The sequence below is a fragment of the Muscardinus avellanarius genome, assembly GCF_963383645.1.
Source record: "Muscardinus avellanarius genome assembly, chromosome: 9".
Taxonomy (NCBI): domain Eukaryota; kingdom Metazoa; phylum Chordata; class Mammalia; order Rodentia; family Gliridae; genus Muscardinus; species Muscardinus avellanarius.
Genome location: NC_137795.1, coordinates 60,634,743 through 60,659,939, shown reverse-complemented (window position 1 = coordinate 60,659,939; position 25,197 = coordinate 60,634,743). Strand labels below are relative to the sequence as shown.

General features: G+C 34.8%; 1 protein-coding gene across 1 annotated transcript in view; it reads right to left on the bottom strand.

Annotated features, from left to right (window-relative positions):
• The window catches only part of ZNF804B (zinc finger protein 804B), a gene marked incomplete at both ends in the record, with an annotated part of 579,557 nt that overhangs the window by 113,723 nt on the left and 440,637 nt on the right, over nucleotides 1–25,197 (bottom strand). The window contains one exon of the mRNA XM_080701193.1: nucleotides 6,757–6,900. Coding sequence (XP_080557319.1) covers nucleotides 6,757–6,900 — 144 coding nt within the window. The remainder of the gene's footprint in view (nucleotides 1–6,756; nucleotides 6,901–25,197) is intronic.

The window sequence follows — 25,197 nt, the reverse complement described above, 5'->3', positions numbered from 1 at the left end:
GATAGAAGGAAACAGTCCTACTATTTTATTAACATACGGTGTAACTCTGTGCAAGTGTCATGCCTTAAGCGCCCTTGCTGTGTCAGTGGGATTGAAGGTGTTCCCCTGTGCAGACACGAGCACCCTCAGTTGTCACAGTGTCTAGTGATACTCACTGTGTGCCCACTGGCTCCCGTGGCTCATCTGAGCACAAGCTGTTACCTGGCAGCCCAATCAGAAGCTCTGATGGGCTGGCAGTTCTTTCATATCTGGTTCTCCGGGGGGATGGCAGGTCCATGTCAGGGACCCTGTAGGTCTCCCAGGGTCTCTGCGGGTGCCTCTTCTGTTGCACCAACAGTGCCACTCAGAGATTCGGCTAATCTCAAAGTTTGGGATGTTAAAGCTCTATGATCACTTTCAGACTCTTAGACAGTTCACAGGGCTGCCAGTGTTTCCGTTCCCCAAAATCCTTTTTGGGTCAGCGGGTCGATATGGCACCTTTTTTGGGTGTTCCAGAGACTCTCGCAGGTCAAAATTACTGGATTTTTTCTGCAGTAGTTCATAGTCTGTTTTGTGAGGTAAATTGGGCTGGGCTGTGCCTTCTCATGGCTGTGCCTCAGATCGTCTGGATGGGACTGCATGGGTTTGGGCTTGGGCTGGGTCAGTGCTGGGGCCTGAGGCTACAGCTGCTGAGAAGGTGTTCGAGCTGGGCTGGGGCCAGAGGTGGTAGCAGCGCAGGGGGCGCTGGGGGGAGTGGAACCTGAGCCTCAGGGCCCCGGGGTGGCTTACCAGTGGCGGGCAGTCTGTCCCGGACATGACTCGGCTCGCTGACACCCTGGGTCCTGGAAAGACTTTTCCTTTTGGAGTTTGTTGCCACGTTGTTGTAAGTCAGATCCCAGGACTAGGTTTGGGTGGACAGCCTGCATGGGCGCCGGCGGCCCCGCTGTAGTTGCAGCAGATCCGATACTTGACCTTTTTTTTACCCCACAGTTCAGGGTTCCTGGATTTTTTACGCCGAGGTTCCTGGATCAGTTTTTGATTCTGAGATATATTTATTTTGTTGTTTAAGACACTGCTTTTTCGATAGTTGAACTTAATTTATTTCAACTACTGAGAAGTGCTGTGTCCCTCAGTCACCATTTTGAATCTCCGTCTTTAGTTTATTTTAAAAGTTATACATTGAGTTACCTGTCTAGAGTTATAAATATGAGTAATAATGTAATCTTTATAATAAAATAATTGAATATATAATACTGCGTTCTAGATACAGTAAAGTATGAAAGCTTTAGAAGTCTGTTAAACTTCAGGATACTGAGTAATTATGAATGAATGAAGAAAAAGCAAAGAGGATAACTGAAATTTTCTTTTATTTCTCATTTTAAGTTGTTATATCAATGAGCAATGGAATATAATTGCTCTGAATTTTGACTTACTTCAAAGTATACTAAAAATACTATTTTTTTTTCAAAATTCAACAGAAGAGGTCATATAGTTCATCTGAATTCACAAGGAAAATAAAATTATGGCATGTGTTCATATCACTTTAGCTAAGAATTTTTCTCAGCCAAATCCCCACCATCATCATTGTAATCACCATTCCTATCAAGGAGAGTTCTTAATGAAGCAAGAACCAAATATACATATTTAGGTTGGAAATTCAGGGAAAACGGTTTTGCACACTATATCTTAATGAATATATATATATATATATATATATATATATATATATATATATATTTCAATTTTATTTAAAAGGGAAACATTAAACTGAGTCTCAGCTCAAATTGAGGTAATTTCCAAAATATTTTGGGCCACAAATGATTCTTTAAATGGAAGTATTTCTACATTATCCAAGAAAGCAATCCAACAAGCTCTACAGCAAATTTAATTACCCTAGTGTTTCCCAAAGTGGGCAGCATGTATGAAAGTTTTCCCTAATAATAATAGATATTGAGCAAAAGGAATTTGAAATAAGTCATATCAAAGCAGCTTGCCATGAAATCTCTGTTCTTTTAACATCCAGATATAAGTTGTTTATCTCTACATTAAGTATGCAGAAGTACATGTTGAAATTCAGCCATGAAATGGAAGGGCATCCTAGGCAGAGGGAAGATTATAAGCCAAGAGGAGCAGGTGGGAAAGCATAAGGCATTTTTTGAAAAACTGTAGGGAAATTCTTTAGTTCCAGGAGATAAATCTAGAAATGGAGGCAAGAGCCAAATTGAAGAGGTTTTGAATGGCAGCTAAACAGTTCAGGCTTTTAAAAGTCAGTTGTCCACCAATGAAGCTTTCCTAGAAGGGGGCTAACAGTAAAAATGTGGTAGTTTTGGAAGATTAGCATGACCATAACTGGACGTATCAGTTTGGAACAGGGAAAATCCTGAAATCCATTTTGAAGACCATAGTAATGATTCAAGAATGAGATGAAATAAGAATGATAAAAAACAAATACAAAATGGGGTATAAGTGTAAGATGAATTGCCAAAGAAGAATGAAGGGAGTGAGCTACAGTTTTAAAAAGATTCTAAAGCACTTCCCAAGAGGGAGATGTTGGCTTTAGCAGTCACAGTGAACCCTTCACTCCCACAGATCAGGCTTTGTCACCATCCTTGCTTTGATGTAGGTTTTCTACCATGTAGAACATACTATTTTCTACTACATAGTTAACTTTATTCATACTTTAAAATTCAGCTGACTTGTCTTTTTTTCTGAAATCAGTTTTGTGTGCTCTCCTTTATGTGTTCTAAGCATACAATTTCTACAACACTTAATGTATTACAAGGTCTATTGACTTGTCTGTCTCTTCAATTAGGTTACTAGATCCCTGGAGGTGGAGACCAAATTCATCCATTCCCACAAATAAAACACTGTAGCACACATTAAAAACTCAATCACTATGTGATAAAGGGGCATGCCCAGGAGAGTGAGAGTGTCAGTAAGTCTAAAGACAAACAGAAGTGGGCACAGAGATGAAATGTAAGGATTGAAAGAGTTGTTCTATTATCATGTTAGAAAGCCAATGGAAATAAGATTGAAGAGAGTGATAAAAAGAAATGGGTTAGGCAGAATTACAGAGTGCAAGGGATGCTGTGTCACACAGACTTGGTGTGGAGAATTCACCCTTGATAGCCCAATACTTTCCACAGTTCTGCCAAGGCACATGATACATACTTAAACATATGTAAAAGAATAATTCAAGGCCGGGCGTGGTGGCCCACGCTTGTAATCCCCGCGCTTGGGAGGCAGAGACAGGAGAATCATGCAGGTTTGAAGCCAGCCACGTGTGCTGGCTTAGGAGACCCTGTTTCCAAATAAAAATGTAAAAATAGGTCTGGGAGTGTAGCCCAGAGGTATAAGGGCTTCCAGGAAACCCAGTACCACCAGAAAAAAAAAAAAGAATAATTCAAGATCAAATATCGCTGTTCCCTTAGACAGCCTAAACATCTATGATGGTCATCGGTATTGTCACCTTGAATGTTTTGATTTTTTTTTTTTTTTTTTTTTTTTTTTGGTGGTACTAGGGTTCCTGGAAACCCTTCTACCTTCGGGCTACACTTCTAGACCTATTTTTATCCTTTTTTAAAATTTGGAACAGGGTCTCTTAAGCCAGAGAGGCTGGCTTCGAACCAGCATGATCCTCCTGTCTTTACCTCCCAAGCACAGGGATTACAAGCGTACGCCACCATGCCCGGCTCCCTTGACTGGATTTTAAAACACTAAAGACTGTGTGACTTTGGAAGTGTTAGTGAGATGTCTGGCATGTGGAACAGTAAATTGAAGGGGAAATCTCTCCCTGAATTTGGACAGTACTGTTTCAACATATTAAATGATACATTCCTTTAATATATTCCTGCCATGGTAAAAAGAAGGAAAGGACCTGGAAGCTTGTGTGGTTCTTACTGAGAAAAGCACCTCTGCTCTCACCTGGAATATTGCACTTCAGCACTTTTGTTCTTCACACTGGATGTTCACCCAGGTGAGACTTTTCTGGCTTTCCCTCCTGGACTGAGACTGCGTTATTCATTGTTCCTAGTCTAAGATTCGACCTCTTGGACTTTTCAACCAGATGCTGGTTCCTTTGGCTCTCCAAGTACAGGTAACCCCTTAGTATTACACTGCTTTGGGCTATAAGCTGACCTGATAAATTCCTTTGTGCCATACACATCTTGTGAATTTTGTTCCTCTAGTAAACCCTGACTAATACAACATTACATGCATAAAATCCCCTAGGGGGCAATGCTTATTTGAAGTTTATAGGCTTATTCAATAATAAATGAAGAAGGGACGATAGAACCAGAATACTCATTTCACAGCTCCAATTAAAGTTATTTGAGCAAATGACCACTGATATCTACAAAAATAGTTCAAACAAAAAAGTGTTAGGGTACTTACTGATGGCTGAATCAAGTTGAGAGTACCTGAAATTACTAAGTCAATTTAAGGCAATATTAAATAACCAGATATCATCTGCCTTTTATGGAAGAACACAATACACCCTTTGTTTGGCTTGGATATAAAATGTCCCCTAGAAAGCTCATTCATTGAAGGCTGTGTTCCCAATGTGTTAGGGTTCAGAGGTGGGGCTTTGGGAGATAATCAGATCCTAAAGGCTCCTACCTCATCAAGCTAATATCTACTGATAAATTTGTAATTTAATGATCTATTGATAGGTAGTAGAAACTTAGGAAAAAGTTCCTGGGGGCATGGACTTGAAGGTTATGCCTTGTCCCTGTCCCCTTCCTATCTCTCTATTCTTCCTGGATACCATTAGGTGAACAGGCCTGTTCCATCACACCCTTTCTACCCTGATAGGTAGGCCCACCAGAGGCCTCACCAGAGGCCCATAGTCAAGTGATCACGAAATGACACCTACAAAACCATGAGGAAAATACAGCTTCTCCCTTAAGTTGATTTTCTCAGGTATTTTGTCATAGTGATGAAACTTTAACTAATGTATCCTTTAATATATCCCTGCCATTAAAAAATAAAAATTTAAATTTTACTGATTATTATCTCTAACAACCAATTTGAAGAAAATAGGAACAAGAAACATATGATAAGAGATCACTGGGAAGAATTCTGCAAATTTTCAAATGTGGAAAACAGATCGCAAGAAGTAAAATTTTAAAATAGGTAAAAAATCTTATATACTAAAATATATATAAAAGTTAAAGACATGTCAGCATGTCAAAAATGGCTATTTTGGGAATATTGATTTCAAAGAAATAAAATTTCAGATCCTTTTTGAAACAAATAGAGAAATACATCTAGAAATTGCAATTAGTTTTTAGCTATAATAATGATTATATTTTTAAAGTATTATTATATATCTTGAAATATTTTTAGATAAAATAACATGATGTCTTAAATTTCCTTCAAAATAATGTAGCAGTAATGGAGATAGGGTACAATAGTAGTGGTTAAAATGAAACAAGATATTGTTGAAGTTGGATAATAGAAGCATAGTTCATTTTTATATGTTTGAAATTTTATATTAAAGTAGAAGTTCCTGGGCCCCCATCTCATAATTATTAAATTAGAATATCTGAAGAAGATTCTAGAAATCTTTTTTATTAGTAACTTCCAAGGTGATAATTATGCACACTAGAACTTGGCAATTATAATCCTGAAATAATTAATGCCACTGATCTTGCTTTGTCAAATAAATGCAGTCAACTTTATACATATAATTGATATAGCTTGTCTTTAAGGATAATGTTATGTATTCAGCAACCTTATTTATTCAAAGGCTATATATTTAGTATAAACTAAATATATATAGAAATATATAGAAAAAATAATATAGAAAAATAATATAGAAATTATTTTTAAAATATTGTTTTTGTTTTTTCTAAATAAATATTTTAGATACAGAGTGCATACTATTCACCCACAGATTCCAACATGGCAGGTCCAGTTGGCATCAGGAATATGTGCCTTCTCATAGAACTTAGTAATAATTCTCTGGCCACATAGGATTTCACACTCAATGGTTTTAATTCTCCTAATTCCTAAATTGCTAAACTCTCCACACTTAAACTAGCAAGAATAAAATCTAAGAGAATATAAATATGGCCTCTTCCTTCACAGGCCAATAGAAGTAAATAATATTGGCAGCCTTGTATAGCACAGCTATATTAATAACACAGATAAATATACGGCCATTTAATAAAATGAAGTAAAACATCTCTACCTGCCATTACTCTTTTGCTTTGCCTGTTTGAATTGTTTGTTCATTTAAAATGATTCATTAATTAAGTAACAATACTCTTAGGAGGATGATCTTAGGAAATGATAACACTTCACTGAAAATTATTTTCTCAAAGAGACAATATTTTCTATACCCTAGAATCCTTGAAAAATAAAAAAGTAGATTATAATATATTATATTATATATAATATATATTATATATTATAATATATTCTGAAATCAATTCTGTCCTATTACTTGTCTTGGGTTCTAGTTATGCCATTAACTAGTAAAGTGATTTTGAATATGACACTATTTTTATTGGTTTCTGGTAAATATGGAATTTCCAAATAAATACTTCAGCCTACTCTTAAATCATCTTTAAGTTAACCTCCAGTTTTGTGGTACTTCTAGGGAAAAAATGCCTTCACCTAACATTTAAACAGAAAACAACCTTTCAAGAAAAAAAATATAAAATGATCTCACCTCAGAGTCTTAGATGACAATAAATAAGGCCAAATTCATACAGTTCTGCTCTGAAGGTATAAATCTAGAAATATGAAGGATTTTTTCGCACTTTGGCTTACCTGCTTATGAGCATGATCATAAGAATTAATATGATTGTCAAACTCCTGGTGTTTGTGATATTGCTTGTCACATAATTCACAGTAAAAGTTTGCCTTTACATCTTCCAGGGCCTTTGCTGTCGACTTCTCCTTTTCTGAAAAATCCTTTAAAAAAGAAGACAAAAAATGTTGGTTATATTTCTCTGTGATAGCATAAACAGATCTCATATTAATCAAATTGATATTTAGTTTACCTTGACTGAAAGAATATGGTGAGGCTCATTATTTGCTGGAAATACATGGCACTGTGGAAGTAACTTTCAGCTTAGCATCATCCCTGACTTATCAATCAATATATGAGTCTGCAAAGGTAGCACTATGGTTACGGTTGCAATTACTAATCCTTGCTCTTGCCGCCCATTTCATTTTGTGATTCTGCCTCTTAACAAACACATCTCTGCCCATTCCTACTATAGCTCTTTCACTGGCTTTTTGTGTTCTATGCAAGTTGATCTTTAGCCAACCAATTAATCTACTCCATACATTCCTCCAGGGCTGCCTCTATTTACCCTCTAGTAAGATCCTGGTGTACTTATACTCTCCAACTCCAGCATAAGCATCTTCCACAAGCATCAGTTTCTGCTAGACATTGCTATTGGGTTTATTCCGTGTTCCTCAAAACCATTATCCTTACAATATAGGATTCTCTATCTCAAAGAATATTTTCTATAACATTACCCCTCTTAAAATCCTCTTGAATTATTTCATTGCCTGTAAAGTGATAGTGATATATGTTTACTGAGTATAAACACTGTGCCAGGTATTTGTATTATCTTATTTATTCCTCAAAATACCTTGTGAGTCGGGTTTATTTATTTATTTATTTATTTTCTGGAGATGGAACCCAGGGGCATTCTACCTTTGAGATATAGCCCTAGCCTTATTTTTTTATTCTTTATTTTGAAACAAGGTCCGAATTGCTAAGGGCCTCACTAAGTAATAGAGAGGCTGCCCTCAAACCTCAATCCTCCTGTCTCAGCCTCCCAAATGCAGGGATTACAAGTGTGCACCACCACGCCTGGTTTAGGAGAATTAGAAGTAAGAATTTTATGACATTCTAAGACAATGAGGTATACAAAAGTTACTACAAAGGATGTACCTAATAATGAAAATGTAGATGCCTTCTTTAGGATAAAAATCTACTTGTTCAAAGAATTGAGGTAATGACCTGATGAAGTAGCCACTATTGAGACCTGACATAGGATTATTATACTAAAGGAGGGCTAAATATATTCATTTATAGGCTTAACATTAATGGAATCATTCCTTCTTATCTAGTCTTTTTTCTCTCTTTCTTTGTGTAATTCTAGAAACTGGATTAAAATTAGGGATTACTTTGGTTTAAAAATAGTTCCCCTTACTTTATTATGGCATTGGACCAACAGCCTTGAAAACTAAACATATACCTTGGATATTGTCAATTCTGCCTTTATGCTCAAAAATCCTTAAGTCTCATGACCCAGGGGAAGGAATAATCGAGACTTCAGTTTTGATCTGGAGCAAAAGTGTATTTCAAATACAGCTCCATGGCCAGGAGTGAGGCTTTTCTAGTTGTTTATGGTACCTTCATCTGAACATATTTCTAAAACAACCTTTAGTGAGAATGTTACATGGCTTCCAATTAAACTGTTTGGTAATTTTAAGAGAGTCTTATCAAGATTTGTGTCATATGTCATATCCTGTGAATGCTCAGATTTTAAAAGGTCACAAGAATAAATTATACATTGTATTTCTTACTTCATTTTTCTTGCCAGAAATTGTGTATGAATACCCATCTCCCTACCCTTAAAGACTCCAAAGACATTTCCCTTATTAAGAGAGAAAATATAAATAGGTGGGTATAAATGCCATTGGGAAATCATAATAGTATAGCTCACAATCTAGCGTTTCCAGAAAAGCAAGGGAAAAGAGTATGAACCCAGCAGGAGTTGAGTGTAATTAGAAATGGAAAGGATGAGATATGAGATAAAAATCAAGGGGAGATACATATAAATGATAGGAGGAAGGTTCAGGAGAATTAAACAAAGGAAGTAGGAAGGAAGGAAATTCTGGCAAGAATGTGGAGACAGAGGAGCTCAAATTGTTGGTAGCATTTTAAACTACTCAAATTGTTGGTGGCATTTTAAACTAGTACAACCACTTTGGAAAACAGTGTGGAGGATCCTCAGAAGAATGGGAATGAACCTACCATATGAGCAACAATACCACTCGTGGGTATCTACCCCCCAAAATGGAAACCAAACTACCAGAGTAATGAATGTATATTTATATTTATAGATGCAAAATTCACAATTGCTCAACTATGAAACCAGCTGAGAGGTTCATGAACAGATGAATGGATTACAAAACTATGGGATATGTACACAATGGGATTTTCCTCAGCCATAAAGGCAAACAAAATTATGTCATTTGCAGGGAAATATATAGGGCTAGAGGACATTATGCTGAGATTAGTCACACACACAAAAAAGTGAAAAGTCAGATGTTTTCCCTAATATGCAGAAGCTAGGGAGAAAATGGGACATAGGAGAGACTCCAGACATAGGAGAAGAAACGTTAGATGAGTGATGGGAGTGGGGAGATGGGAGTGAGGGAGATGGGAAGGGGGATAAGGAAACACCTCAATGGATATGATGCACATACACAGACTTATCAAAGCCAATCACTATGTTGAGCATCGGAAGGAGGTGAAGGCAAGGGTACTTGGGAGGGCTCAATGAGTGCTGTGTGTGTGTATGCCTCTACCACCCCCCTGAACCTCATCATCAAGATGTATGAGTAAAACATATCGAGAGAGAGAGAGAGAGAGAGAGAGAGAGAGAGAGAGAGAGAGAGAGAAGGAGGGAGGGAGGGAGGGAGGGAGGGAAGGAAGGAAGGAAGGAAGGAAGGAAGGAAGGAAGGAAGGAAGGGGCTATCAAGACTACTTTGTGTAAGAGAACAATAATCCACTAACCCATATTATCCACTGTGAAATAGGCTGTACTAGAGTGTGACTGTACTACCTACTCAAATGGAACTGAGTCTAGCTGTATGTACTAAAAGGCTGGAGGATAAGGTTTCAGGGTAGTAGAAGTGTCACATAAATCCCACTTACCTTTTAACAGATGAGGTACCTGAATTTTACTAATTTCATGATTTGTATCAAATCAGAGGTCTAGGTAAAGGCAAAGTGGGAGCACATTCTTTACTAACTCATGATGCCATCATCCCATTTATTTGACTAACCATTACGTATTTATGCAGCCTGGCATGGTAGTTTATGCTTGTAATCCCAGCATTTGGTAGGCTGAGACTGTCTAGAAAACACAATCCTCCGGTCTCAGCTGGCTTTGAGCCTGCGCGATCCTCCTGTTTCTGCCTCCCAAGCTCAGGGATTACAAACGTGCACCACCACGCCCAGCAAGAAACTTCTAAAAGTCAGTTTCTTACTGGGTCATACCCTTGGAGGTTTACAAACTAGTATGACATTACATAGAAAGAGGCAAAAGTATAAGTTGAGATGTACTGAAAATAGTGCAGTATTTCTTGCCTTTTCATTGAATGACATGGTACGTACATTGATCAAATACTTCTGAAGATAAATTAAGATGACATTTACTCTATGAAATAATTATAGATTCTGTGAAAATATTTGGGGATATATAAAATATGAAGAGTGAAAATAACCATTTATTGTCACTATCAGTAAATTAAAAAAAAAAATCAGCCAGCCTTGGTGGCACACTATTGTAATCCCAGTACTTGGGATGCTGAGATAGGAGGATTGCAGGTTCGCAGACAGCCTCAGCTATTCAGTGAGGTCCTATGCAATTTAGTGAGACCCTGTTTCAAAGTAAGGAATAAAACACAAGACTGGGAGTATAGTTCAATCACCAGTACAACCAAAATAAATAAATATATACTGTATTATATTATATATATATATATATATATATATATATTAAAAATGACAAGCAAGATATGATTCCTTCATTGATTTTCCTATTGTTAAAATTTTCTTTTTCACATTTTGCCTAGTGGAAGATGTTTTGGGAAGCTTATTTAATAGGATAAAACATCTGTGAAGTAAAAGAAAGCCTTCTGCTAAGCATTCTCAATGATTCATTAAAAGGCTGAAAATAAACTACAAATTGAATATGAGAGTTATCTTAACCAGAGTCATTCTAAAAATATTAGGTAATATCAATGAGATTTTATGGTGTTATTCAGGAAGAATTCTGTATAATTAATTACATTTCATAATTAATGTTTTGAATGTGAGAAGTGAATATGTACATTTTCACACCAGGAATTTTATATTCATGAACATAATAAATGTATATGTAAAGTGCCAAACATTCTGAGTAATTCAGTTAATGAGAAATATGAGTGCTTGCTAACAAATTATTTATTGTTATAATGACTATTACATACTAATGCCCATTGAGCTTGCCTTGTTAGCCAGAAATATGTTAAACAGTTGCTAACTCAATCTTCACAGTAATCCTATGAAGTATATTCTATTGTTTCTACCTAACGATATAGAAATCAGAGCCGGGTGTGGTGGTGCACGCTTGTAATCCCAGCATTCGGGAGGCTGAGACCGGAGGATCATCATTCTCAGACAGCCTCAGCTACTTAGTGAGGCCCTCTGCAACTTAGTGAGACCTTGTTTAAAAATAAAGAATAAAAAATAGGGCAGGGGGTGTAGCTCATGGGTCGAATGCCCCTGGGTTTCATCCTCGGATCCGAAAAAAAAAAAAAAAAAGATATAGAAATCAAGGCACACATGTATTGTGAACTCATCCAATGTTAAGGAGCCTGAATTCAATCTCAGGTCTGCTTGATTTTAGAGCTATTCATCACAGTTCTCACATTTGCCACAATTATTTAGCTTTATTCAGATACCAGATAAGTCCTGCTAACTCATTTGTAGATTCACAATGACACAGAACCCTTAATAATGAGAGTGAGTGAAATGACTAATTACAATTTTAAAAATCTGTAATGATCTTCAAATGGCGAGATGGCCATGAGGAAAATACAAGGTAGTGGTCTAGTTCCATTGCTTGTGAATATGCGCCCTGATTATAAAAAAAGAAAAAGAAGAAATTGCCTGCTGCTCTTCATATCTCCTCAATGGCAATACCAGCTCAGAACTTTGAAGATTGAATTTATATTCTTTGCATGAATGCCCACATTTGACCTTTCACTATTATGTGTAAGAGATTGCCTTAAGAATTCCAATATCCTCTAACTCTTCTATTATATTGGCCCCAAATAAAATCTTCTTTCAAAGACAATGCATTTTCTTCTCCAATCAAGTGGCTTTTGCTGAGTCAGAAAACTCTTTTGGCCCCATTGTCTTCCTATGTCTTCGTAACAGATTGGGTAATGGAAAATTTTGCTTTTAGAGAGGTTTATTCATTTATTTTTTGTAATAGAAGATAATTTAGCCTTAGAAAATTGAGTTACTTGAAATATTAGCCTCTGTTTTAAAGCAATTCAAGCACTATAGGTTTCAATTATCTGAGAACAAATTAAGGAAAATAATAATTAAGTAGCTTTCAGGATTGTGGTAAGGAGATTGAGATCTTTTCGTGAAAGCACTTAGCATACTGCACCACAAATGTGGGTGATGTGGTTCAAATACCCCATCTCACAATAGGACTAGAGAAGAGCAGAATACATTACCTTAAATATGCCTCTTTGGCATAAGGATAACTTTGAGTTTGTCATTTTGAGAAACTGCAGCTATAGGAAGAGCTCTGAAAAGTTACTCTTTTATAACAGAAATTTATATCAATAAAGGAAATATTCATTTATACAGGTTTCTCCCTTTCTGTGGGATGAGAATGCCCCCCAAATCACTAGAGACTCATAACCAATGAAAAGATACACCTTAATTCTACAGAACAAATCTCTTTTGCATGGTGTTTTTTATGGGTTTTAACCAGATTTTTCCCCACAGACTTCTTCCTTTGTTTCTAGAGAATGGTGGTATTTAAACCTGAGGTCTAAGACAATTTCTTGAGATCTACTCTAAAAGTTTATTAAATTCTCTAATTTATCTCCTTATGTACATGTTATTAAACTTGTTTCTTTTTCTCTTGTTAATTTCTCTTTTGTTACGCTAAGTACCAAGTAATAACTTATTAGGAAGAAAATTATTTTATTCCCCTACATAGCTACTTGATGTTTGGATGTTTTGTTGTGAGTATATTTGAATGTATACCTGTCTTTATATTTACATCATTGAATGTATGTGACACTGGAACAATAGCTTTGTTGTTTTTTGTTTGTTTGTTTTGTTTTTGAGGTACTGGGGATGGAACCCAGGGCCATTCTACCTCTGAACTACATCCCTAGCCCTATTTTTTATACTTTATTTTGAAACAAGGTCTCATTGAGTTGCAAAGGGACTCATTAAGAAGCTGAGATGAGAGTGTCTGCAAACCCAGATCCTCCTGTTTCAGCCTCCCAAATGCTGGGATTACAAGGGTGTACCACCATGCCCGGCTGGAAAAATAACGTTTAAAAGTACCATTCTAAACTTGGTCCTATGAAATAAATTTCTGGTGGAAATTTGAACAAGTAAGAGAAATCCTTATTATCTTATTTCTACTAATTTTTACCAAATCTATAAAATTCAAATTTTCTTTATATAATTAGAATTTTCAGAGATATTTTAATGTCACAATAATCAATTTTACACTGGAATATTTGTGACTTACATACACAGTCAACAGAATATCATCAGAGCTTAACTAATACTAATAAACTGGGCTCAATTTCCTCTAAGTTGTGACTGACTTCTTTTGTAAAAGGAATTAATGTTCTTTGCATACTATAAATTCTAACACTGTGCTTATTACTTTGAAGAAACTCAATAAAAAAGCAAAATTAACAAACAATAACTTCAGAACATGTGTTTTGCAATCCATACATAGATATCATGGCCTACCCTACCAACAGAAGTCACTTTAGAGAATTATTGTAGAGTAAGTATGATTCCAAACAGTTGGAGTTTTTTAACTGTTAGGATAATTTTAATGTAGATTTTGAAGTCTAAGGAGCTCACTGAAAAACTCTGCTAAAGAAATAAAAGGTGATAACTGTAAACAGATTCACAAATAGAACTACATATTCTTGACTTCCAGTGACCTTCCTACTTTACTACAACCAGTTGTTTTTCTTAAAATTCACTGTGAACCAATTTTAGGCTTCCTGGACCTCTCCATCATTTTCCAGAGAAGATGTGAGTTAAGCCACTGCCTGGTTTTGGAAGGAACTTTTCTCTTCTTAATAATCATTCATTCAAGATGTCCATATGAAAATCCTGAATGTAACCACACTAACCCTGTGAAGTTGTCTCTGGATGGCTTGTACTGGAGACAGCTCAGCATCATTCCCAACTTAGGAAGAATGACAAATTTCTTACTTACTGCTCAGATGCCAGAGTGCTTATTGCATTTGTATTCATGAAGCAAAAAATAAATTGGTAAAGTTTGCCTATATGCCTGTGAAGCATTCCAATCAGTTGCATTTGAACCGAGATTAGTTTTTAGGAATACTTGCATTTTTATTGGAATCACTGTTCCTCAGCACTCAACACCACCAACTTCATCTTCCCTAGCACAAATTTGTAGATAGTTCTTGCATCAGAAAAAAAATGCTTTGGAATGAAATTTAAAAAGTCTTAGGTCCATTTTAATGTAATCATAATATCTATTGGTTTATTTTTATTTTTTTTTATTTTATTTTTGCGGTTCTGGGGATGGAACCCAGAGGCATTTGACCTCTGAGCTAAACCCCCTGTCCAATTTTTTATTCTATTTATTTTTTTTGGTGGGGGGGTGGTACTAAGGGTGGAACCCAGAGGCTTTCTACCTCCAGGCTATATGCCCAGACCTATTTTCTATTTTATTTGGAAGCAGGGTCTCACTAAGTTGCTGAGAGCCTCAGTAAGTAGCTAAGGCTGGCTTCGAACCTGCGTGATCCTCCTGTCTCAGCCTCCCAAGCGCAGGGATTACAAGCATGCGCCACCACGCCCGGCTATTCTTTATTTTTAAACAGGGTCTCACTGAGTTGAAAAGGGCCTCACTAAGTAGCTGAGGCTGTCTGCAAACCGCGATCCTCCGGTCTCAGCCTCCCGAATGCTGGGATTACAAGCGTGCGACACCACTCCCAGCTAATATCTATTGTTTTATCACTTACTTATGCTTGTCTGCATAACTGAAAAAAAGGGGTGGGTATAATTTCCACACATTTTTATTGACCTGATTCAGATCAGACTTTACCAGTACAATCAGGCAATAAGCATAGATGGAGAAAAAAAGGTTAATGTTTAGCAAATATCAATTAGTGAACAAAGGAAAGAATGGACTTGATTTCTTTCTTTCTTCCTATTTATTAATTGTGATAAAGATGAAAAATTATAAATCCCGAAGTATGTATGGAGGTATCAAAACCACTATAACTTTATAACATAGAGTGAATCCTGATATAAAAGAGAAATTTTGTTAATCGTAATGTATCAATATAGATTATTAATTGTAACATGATGGCATATGATAGAAAATGTTAACAACAGGGAAGGCTTAGAGAGAGCTTTGGAAACTCGTGCTACCTGTCCAGTGTTTCTCTTCACTTTCAAAGAATGACTCTGAAAGTATTGTTAATTACTATTGTTAATTAGCAATACTTTCAGAGTCAAAGAATGACTCTGAAAGTATTGCTAATTAGAGAAAAAAGTGTATACATAAATTTCGTTTTAATAGTTCTAACTTCACTGAACACAGAGAAAAACACTGCATGATCTAAGAACAATCTCTGCCATGTAGTAGTGCAGCTGCACTGAAAGCTTGCAGAATGACAAATATGAATGGAGCCGGGTTGTGGTATTTTGAGACTCTGAGCTCCCGTCTGTCATTTCCCACAAGACAGAGAGCTATCCTCAGCAACCTTGAAGAAAGGCAAAACCGACTGACATACAATCATTAGGTCCACTGGAAAATCCAGGGTAAAATGTATTTAAAGGAACGATTTTGGAAAGTGTCTATTGTGTGGGTGTATAAAATATGATAAGAAAATGGGTTTTCTTCATCCAGACTTATAATACTGTTCCACCTGTAAAGGTAGTAATTACCACCCCATCAATTCAGCCCACAGACATATATGACTATAATGAATATAGACATATTGCATTCATCTAAATTGAATACATTCAAATGAATATATCCATTGTGCATTAGACAGGAAGTACTTTCATTTATCCATTACTCCTCCTGTAACTACTTATTGTAAAAGTGCAGTTAATAGTATCTGACATTTCATTTTCTAATATAAGAGAAATCAATGAAAAATGTCAGGTAACGGAGTTTTCTGTAAAGTTGCTAGTGACACCTGCTCAGTTACAAATGATTTTTTAAAATGATTTTCAAATTATAAATTTGTAACAGCTATCTAGGGAAGAAATTATTATTATGAGTTGCTGACCTAGACATTGCAAATAAGTTTTTAAAATAAATTCAGTGATAATGAAGGAAGTTCCATGCTTCAGCCTTCTTAAATAATTATAACATTAATATGTACAGAGCTGTGTTTATGTTCTACAAGTTTTAAACAAGCCTGGAAACTCCTAGGTAAGTATTTTAAAAGTATATAAAAATGGCTTTGCTTTTAAGGATAAGCAAGTGAGATAAATGCCAAAATTCCAAGGGCACTTTCTCTGTTCTCCTGAATATCTACTATCATGTCGGATAATAAGCTTGCTATATTTGGCTTACTTGTCCTATAACCAGAGATGTTTAAAATGTGATGTGCTCACAAACGTACTGAATTATTTCAAACTGGCTATTCCAGGCTTCTACCAATTGAAATTCTAAAAGCTAATTCACTTTTAAATTTAGAGAAAACTAGCAATTGTGAAAGAAGTATGCTTTATAGAAGCTCTTGTTTCAAATCTTGAAATATTAACTTCAAGCTGAGAAAATATGTCAAAGTAGGAAAACCTATTAAAAATGCTAGTTCACTTTGAGAGAAAGACATTCTCAAGGGCCAACAGAAATACCATAAACTAGATTATGCTCATTTCAAGATAGATCATAAAACAATATACAAAGCTTGGCTCCATTTTCATATAATTTGGCAGAAATATTTGTCACTTTGTCTTTTAAGTGTTCTTCTCAGAGAACTTTGCAAAACTTAAATTAGACTTCAAAAATCCTCAAAAAGAAAGATTACAGCCAGGTATAGTGGCACAGGCTTGTAATTCCAGTAAGAGACCAAATGTTTGGGTCTCTGAAACCCAAGATATACAAATTAATAACTGGAGTTTTTAAGATATCGATGTACAAATAAAGACAGAGTTGTATTCTGTTTTCTCAAATGACACAATTTTAATTAAAATATATTTAATCTTATATTTATATCATATTTTAAAATTATATAATTTAACCTTGGATAGTCAGGAACAGAAAATCATTTCTTAGAGAATGAAAGAGAATCACCTTTAATGGAGAACCTCTCTTCCCTTTATTCCTGTAAGCTTTAAAAACTGCCTGAGTTTTGCAGTCCATAAATGGCTAGTTATAAACTATCATAATAAATTGAATATTAAATTTAGCCAGTGTTAAAAACCAGCTTAAAAAAGGGCAGAAGTTATCCCCTTGTCTGATATAGAAGAATCATCTGAGATGAAAGGAAAGATAAAACAAAATGTAAAAGAACGTATATTAAAGATCGTTAATTTTTCCCCAATTCTATGCTGCCCTTGAAAGTGAATAGTAGGGTAGAGTTTAGTTGTGCAAAGGTTTGGATTAGTTACTCTGCTAGTATACTGCGAAGGATAATATTCAATCCCCATTTTAAGAAACTCTTAGGATTACTTCACAGGTTATAAAGGGCAACACAAAAGTGCATATAATCACGTGATGGGGATTTACAGAAATGTGCCATTTGTTCTTCTTTTGTGAATTGTCAATCCTCAGCAAAAGAACCATGCAGAAGGCATCATGATTTCTGACTTCAAATTATACTACAGAACTATAGTAATAAAACCAGTGGGATTGCCACAAAAACAGACACATAGACCAGTGGAACAGCACAGAAGATAGAGAAACAAATCTACACACTAATTTTTGACAAAGGTGCCAAAAACATACATGGGAGAAAAATATAGCCTTTTCAGCAAATAGTGTTGAGAATGGTTATCCATTCGCAGAAAAATGGAATTACATCCCTACCTCTCATCCTGCACAAGAGTCAACTCAAAATAGACTAAATTTTTTTTTTTTTTTACTGTAAACAGACTGCCTACTAAAAACAGTGAGCTGGTTTTCAGTGTGTGTGTGTGTGTGTGTGTGTGTGTGTGTGTGTGTGTCTGGACAGGGTAGAGTGGAAGAGTCTGGTTTGGGAACAGAGAATTGAGGGAGAGTCCAAGGATCACACTACTGGCTCTAGTAAAGAAGAGGGAAGCCTAGCCTCCTATAACTTACTTCCAAACAATGTACATAAATAAAAAAAATAGGCCCACAAGGTCCAATAAAAAGGATTTCTTACTGCAGGGTGGGGAGGTAGTTATTGTACCCAACTGAGTGATGTACTGTGTGCATGACAAGGTTTCCTTTCTGTGAGACTACCTTTGTGTTGCAGACTAAAAAGGGAAAAATATTCAATGCAAAAATAAGCCCAAACCTCAATCAGGCACTTCATCATGGCCCTATGAGGGCAATAGTACACTTTAATGCTGACTCTTTTATTTCCAATTTCCCCATGGCACCATATTCCAGATAAGTTACTTGTTAGCAATAATGTTCTTTGCATTAAACAGACATTTATTTTACTGTAAATAAGACATGTTTTCTGCTAAAGGTGGTGAGCTGGCTTCCTGACCTGGTCTATTGCTACTGTGCTTCCTAGATTATTACCCTTGGCCTGAGTAAAGACCGACCGATTACGTTAAGTACTAGATTTGCTATTAATAAAACTTTAGAGATTTTTTGTGTTGTATTTTATTACTTTATAAACAGTAATTTGAAATTTTAGCAACTCATTATTTATAGAAACCTACTCTGTAGAATAACAATAAATAATGTTTACTCACTTAGTAAGGGCATGTATTAATTTTTATTACATTTATAGTGAAAATTTCCTTCAGTGCCAGGACAAATTATTTCAAGGTAACTTTATTTTTATTTGGTATGAAACCTATGATAGTTTTCAGTTTATATTGTAGCTAGCATATAACATAATAGATCCTATAATAATTTTATTAAAGGAAGAAAAAAATGTAGTTTTTCCAAATGCTTATTATTATTGGCCATATATATTCTTTCACACAGAGTTAACACAATCTTGCAAAGTGATTAGAAATTAACCGTATCTTAATGCATTTTACCACAAATAGAAAAATGGCAAGAATCAATTTTTCATATGTCTAACTAAAAAGGCTGTTAATAGCTGTAAAAAATTATTATATCTGTTTAGCAATTAAAACATGTTTTTCTACAGGGTTATGCAGCATTCACATAAAATATTTCCATTTTGAAATGTAGACCTTAAATCAACTCATTAGTTGACTAAGCTAGTATTATAATCAAGTATGTGTCTACAGAGGTTTAGTTGATTTATTATGTTTTATGAGTCTGAAGTCTAATTGACATTTTTATAAAAACTTGGAGTCTCTAAGGTCAATTGTCTATTCATCAAATTTTAATGACAAAATCTGTATGTGGAAACATACAAATAAAATGTCATTGTTTAAGAACTTTTAGTTGGGTATGATAGCATATGCTTGCAATTCCACCACTTGGGAGGCTAAAACAGGAGGATGAGGGTTTCAAGGACAACCTTAGCAAGTAGTGAGATGTTCATCCATCTAGTGAGTCCCTGTTTTAAAGTAAAAATAAAAAATAGGGTTAGGGGTGTAGCTCAGATGTAAAATAGCTCTGGGCTTAATCCCCAGTTACACCTCCCCACTCACACATACACACAAAAACCCTGATAAAAACTTAATAACAGTTAAGGATTTAATTTTCTAATCAATTGAAGAATAATTCATTATTTTAAGTATTTAAAACCTAATTTCTGAAATTCTAAACTTTTTTGTCTTTATTTAACTAAATTAAATCTGTACCAACTTGTGTATACACTGATTTAAAATCTGAAGGGAAAATATCAAAAACTTAAAAGGTTCTTAAAAGTTGAAGATGAATTCTAATGAGTAACCAAGCAACATGTTTAAAATTAAGACCTAAGATTCCTGTTTTCTCATAATTAAATTTTCAGAAGTACTTCTCAACTTTTATTTCAATATATCTGATACAAAAAAGATAATGTTTAAAATCTTATTTGCAAAGTACTTTTGTAATTAAATAGCTAATGGAAAAAAGTAAAAAATGAAGAAAATATTAAGTAGGATATGATCTTTGGTAAAAGATAGATTGGTAAAAGAAGTCATCAAGAAATGGAGAGGTGGTAGTAGGATGACTATTACTTTCTTATATTTTGCATCTGTTCTTTCATCTTCTCCCTATCAGATTTTTGTGGGAACCTATATTAGCTATACAGGAATTCTGAAATCTGCTACAGTCAGGCACTGGGAGCCTTTTATGTTGCTTTTTTTCAGGTACTAGGAACTAAATGATCTAAAACTAAGTTTGTAAGAAACTTCTATTCAAAACCACTAATTAGGGTTTTACTTTTTATTCTTATTAATTACTTTATATTTCATAATATTCTATATAATAAATTTAGATAACTTATTTGTCTGACAATATAATTTTTTAGTTTAATTTCTGGTCTACATGTTAATTATTGAGTCATTTTCTTTGTGAATGACATTCTATTGTATGGAATTATTTATCTCCTTGCTTATGGGTATTTAGTTTTTTTTCCAGTGATAATCTAAGCTGAGGAATGGGTAGAAGGAGTGAACTAGGAAACTTTTGAGAGTGATATATAAATGAAACTGTCTTTATTGTAGCATGGATTCATGGATATATACATATGTCATAGTAGATTAAACTGTACAATTTAAATATGTGCAATTTATTGTATATTAATCATATCTCCAATAAGTGATTAAAAGATTAATGACCAGTCTTTATCATTTATTTTATATACTCCAGACAAGAATCCTTGATCTCTCATATTTTGAAAAAGTTCAGGGTTATAATATCCCAAACATAATAGCATCAAATATTTTGGTGTAGTTATAAAAACATAAAGAAGCTAATAGTTCCCAGGCGTGGTGGCGCATGCTTGTAATCCCAACATTTAGGAGGCTGAGACGGAAGGATCGCGGTCTATGGATAGCTTCAGCTACTACTTAGTGAGGCCCTTTGCAAATCAGTGAGAACCTGTTTCAAAATAAAGAATAAAAAATAGGGCTGGGATACCAGTGGGACTCCAGATAATGGAGGGGAAATATCAGCAAAGTTTGAATGGAAAGATAGGAGAGGAGGAAGACTGATCTTGATTAATGAGGGTCTACATCCGAATATGTGTAAAATTATGAATATGACATGGTTAACCTGGACAACCATTGGTGGGAGGGGGGAAGGGAAAATGGGGGTGGGGGGAGAGGACACTAAATATAGTTTAAATGTATACTATTTATGTTCAATAAAAAAGCAGTAAAAAAATAAAGATAAATAACATTTTCTCTAAAAAAAAAAAATAAATAAAAAGAGGTGGAGGTATAAAAAAAAATAGGGCTGGGGGTGTTGCTCGGAGGTAGAATGCTTCTGGGTTCTATTCCCAGTACCAAAAAAAGAGAGAAGATAATAGTTGAAATAAAACCGTGTATATATGTTAAACTACCAGTGCCCATCTCAAAGAAATTTAATGAAAAGGGGAGAGTGGGGAGTGGGGCCTGGAGGAAATGCTTCATGAATTGTGTGTACGGATATTCCTATCACATTGTACCTGAGTACATGTGCATAATTACAATTCACCAATAAAAATAAATAAAAAGAAGAAATCTAAATAAAAATAGTACACAATATTTTTATAAGTCATTAAGAAGAGATTCAGATATTACTGAATACTAAAGTTAGAGAAAGAGGTTTATATATGGTATAGTTCATGTATACCCTGTAGGTAGAACTCTAGCAGCTAATGAGTTATTTAGGAGTTACTTGAAAGCAAACAATAATTATCGGGTCATTTCTTGTGCTCTATTACTGTTTATGAGGCATTAGCCGCATTCAGGTGACAATTCTGTGCTTTAAAAGATAATTTCTCATACTTTATGGTCACTTGACAGTAGCTGCTACACTAATCAACAATCATGCTAAAATTAATTGCTTGCTGGCATTTTTACACATTCATAGTGAATATTGAAAATTAAATTTTGACAAAAATATATTTTAGAATTTCTAAAACTTACCTTTATAAGATACACATGAAAATTCAACATATATAATTTTAATGTATGCTATTCTTGAACACTTGGTTCTATATAGTTTTTTTAATTCTGTGTTTAGTAAATATTTTTCTTTCTAAATTGGACATCAACTTTAAAAAAAATATTGTTCATACAAGGAAAATATACCAAGTGGGATGTTAATCCTGTGTTGTATGTGTAGAAAAGGAGAGTTTAGGTCTATATTTGGCTCTACCACCAACTACATGTCTATGGCTTCTGTCATCTCTTCCTTCCTCTAAGAGTGCTTGGTTAATTGACAAGCTTCTTTGTAAGTCTGTGTGTTTAATTCTTGCCTTTTTAAAATAGGCTTCTTAAACATCAAAGTTTATCTCTGAGGAGGAAAGGGAGGTAGCCAAAGGAATATTTTTACAAAATAGGAAAATATTTTGGAGAGAGGAGTTTGAATATTCAGGTTCACTAGTTTCTCAGTGATTTATTCATCAACCAAACACAGGGATGAGCTCTCGTTTTTCCAGTCCTCTGCCAACGCAAAGTCCAAGGGATAAGAAGAGATTGCCATAAGTGTTACCTTTCACAATGTCTTCAATCTCATTATTTTTACCAAAATGAAAGACTTCTGATTATATGACTACAGTTTAAATGTATAAAACTACTTATTTATACTATATTTTACATTTTAAATTTGTTTCTATTTGGTTTACAGTTTAAACATATGAAAGTCATTTGTTTAAGCTATATTTTACTTTTAAAAATTAATTTTTGTTTCGTTCATTTGGTTAGTTTTATCTGTTCAGAACTTCCTTAGTTTCTACTCTGTCAAGATAAATGATTTCCTTAGCTTTTTATCTTTGTCAAGATAAATGAGTAAAACAAATCTATGTAATGCTTAAACTGATGTACATTCTTCACATTTTCAATTGACTGGTAAGGACAAATGTGACCCACCAAAATTTGTAAGATGGTGTGAGTGCTTATGTAAAAAACAAAAGAGAAAAAAACAAATCTAAACACTAAAGTCTAAAGTTAATTCACATCTGAAACCCCAATACTTGGGAGACTGAAACAAGAAAACAGCAGGTTGGGGGCCAGTCTCAACAATTTAGTAAGGCCCTATTTTAAGATAAAAAACAGAAAGAGCTAGAGGCATAGCTAAGAGGTAGAATGCCCTTGGGTTCAATTCCCAGTACTATAAATAAATAAATAAATAAATAAATAAATAAATAAATAAATAATAAACCTGGGCCATTGGTGGTGGACAGTGACTAGATTGGTGGTGAAGGAAGTGACTAGGAGAGATGGATTCCTGTTTAAAAGGTGGGGCCCCTTCCAGCAGCATTCTAAGTTTTGGGTAAAGGATTACGACAATGTACATATCTATATCTATACCTATATCTATCTGTATTTAGGTCTATATTTCTCTAGATATATATATAATCAAGATATTCTAATATGTGTGCTTTTTCAAGTAAAATGCTGAGAGTAGTTTAGGAATTATACTCTGAAACATTATCAAGTTTGAATCTTGTCTGAGAGACTTCGATTAGAAAGGTTGGGAAGAAGAAAGTCAATTGTTCCTGGAGGACCCTGAGATGATTGTTTTCTCAAAGATTATATTAAAAAGTGCACTTATGTTTTTCCAAAGTGACCAGAAGAAAAGTGATTTTCTCATTTCTCACCTCCCCCCAAAATATATATACAAATGCAACACAACCACAAAGTCATAGCACTCCATTCTCAGGTAGCTGATCAAATATATCATTTTCTTTTTCTAAATCTTTTTTTAATCAAGAAAATATTGCTATTGGAGAGAGTGTGAAAGTTATTTATTTAAAAAATCAAGTGGTTAGTATAAGGTTTACGAATAATTACTTCAGACATGAACAATGTTGTTTGCCCTTTTAGGCACAAAGAAGAGTTGTTAGAAAATGTAATATTTAAAAGGAATTCAAGTCCAGGGAACAATGCAATTGAGTGTTCCTGTTGAGGTCTTGGGTCATACATTTGGCTACATGACTGAAATTGCTTTCTTTCTGTTTTCACTCACAAACCTCTTTCTATTGATGATGGTTCTTATAAAATAATGTCATGTAAATCTTACTGCATCAAATAAATATTGTATATAAAACCTAAAAAGCTGTTATTTGTGTGAGATATTGTCCTATTCACCCAATGACTGAGGACAGAGAAAATTTGTCTTTAAAATATGCATCCATTTAATTTTTTAATGTAACAAAAATTAGTGGTTTAGCTGTGTGCGTGTGTTGTGTACCTATATCTCTATCTATCTATCTATCTATCTATCTATCTATCTATCTATCTATCTATATTTTTGTGGTATTGGGGATAGAACCCAGGGGCATTCTACCTCCAAGCTACACCCACAGCCCTATTGTTATTCTTTATTTTTGAAACAGGGTCTCACTAAGTTGCAGAGGGCCTCACTAAGTAGCTGAGTCTGTTCATGAATCACTCACTATCTTCCAGTCTCAGCTTCCTGAATCCTGAGATTACAAGTGTGCTCCACCATGCCCAGTGTATCTATGTATATTTTTAAGAGAGTCTCTTCATAGTGAAAATAATTTGTTTCATAAAGTCTTATATAAAGTCTTAAATCATATTTTGTCTGCATAAAATTGGCCTTTTATAATTTAACTTATAAATTATTTTATTATTGTTTAGGTTGATCTATGCATTTTTTATTTAAAATTTTCTTTTTGTGTGTGTGGTACTAAGGATTGAGCCCAGGATCATTCTACCTCTGAGCTACACAACTGGAGGCTCCTTTTTTTTTGAAACAGAGTCTCACTAAGTTGCAGAGAAACTATAAATTGCTGAGGCTGGCTGCGCACCTATGATCCTCTTGTTTCAGCCTCCCAAGTACTGAGATTACAAACATGTTACTTCATGCTTGGCTTCACACCTTTTAAGACTTAATTTTTCACTGTATGAGTGCAAACTTCAACTGGCCAGTTATACATGTTAACATACGTATATTGTCACAATTAATCTAATAATATTTTCTACCTGAC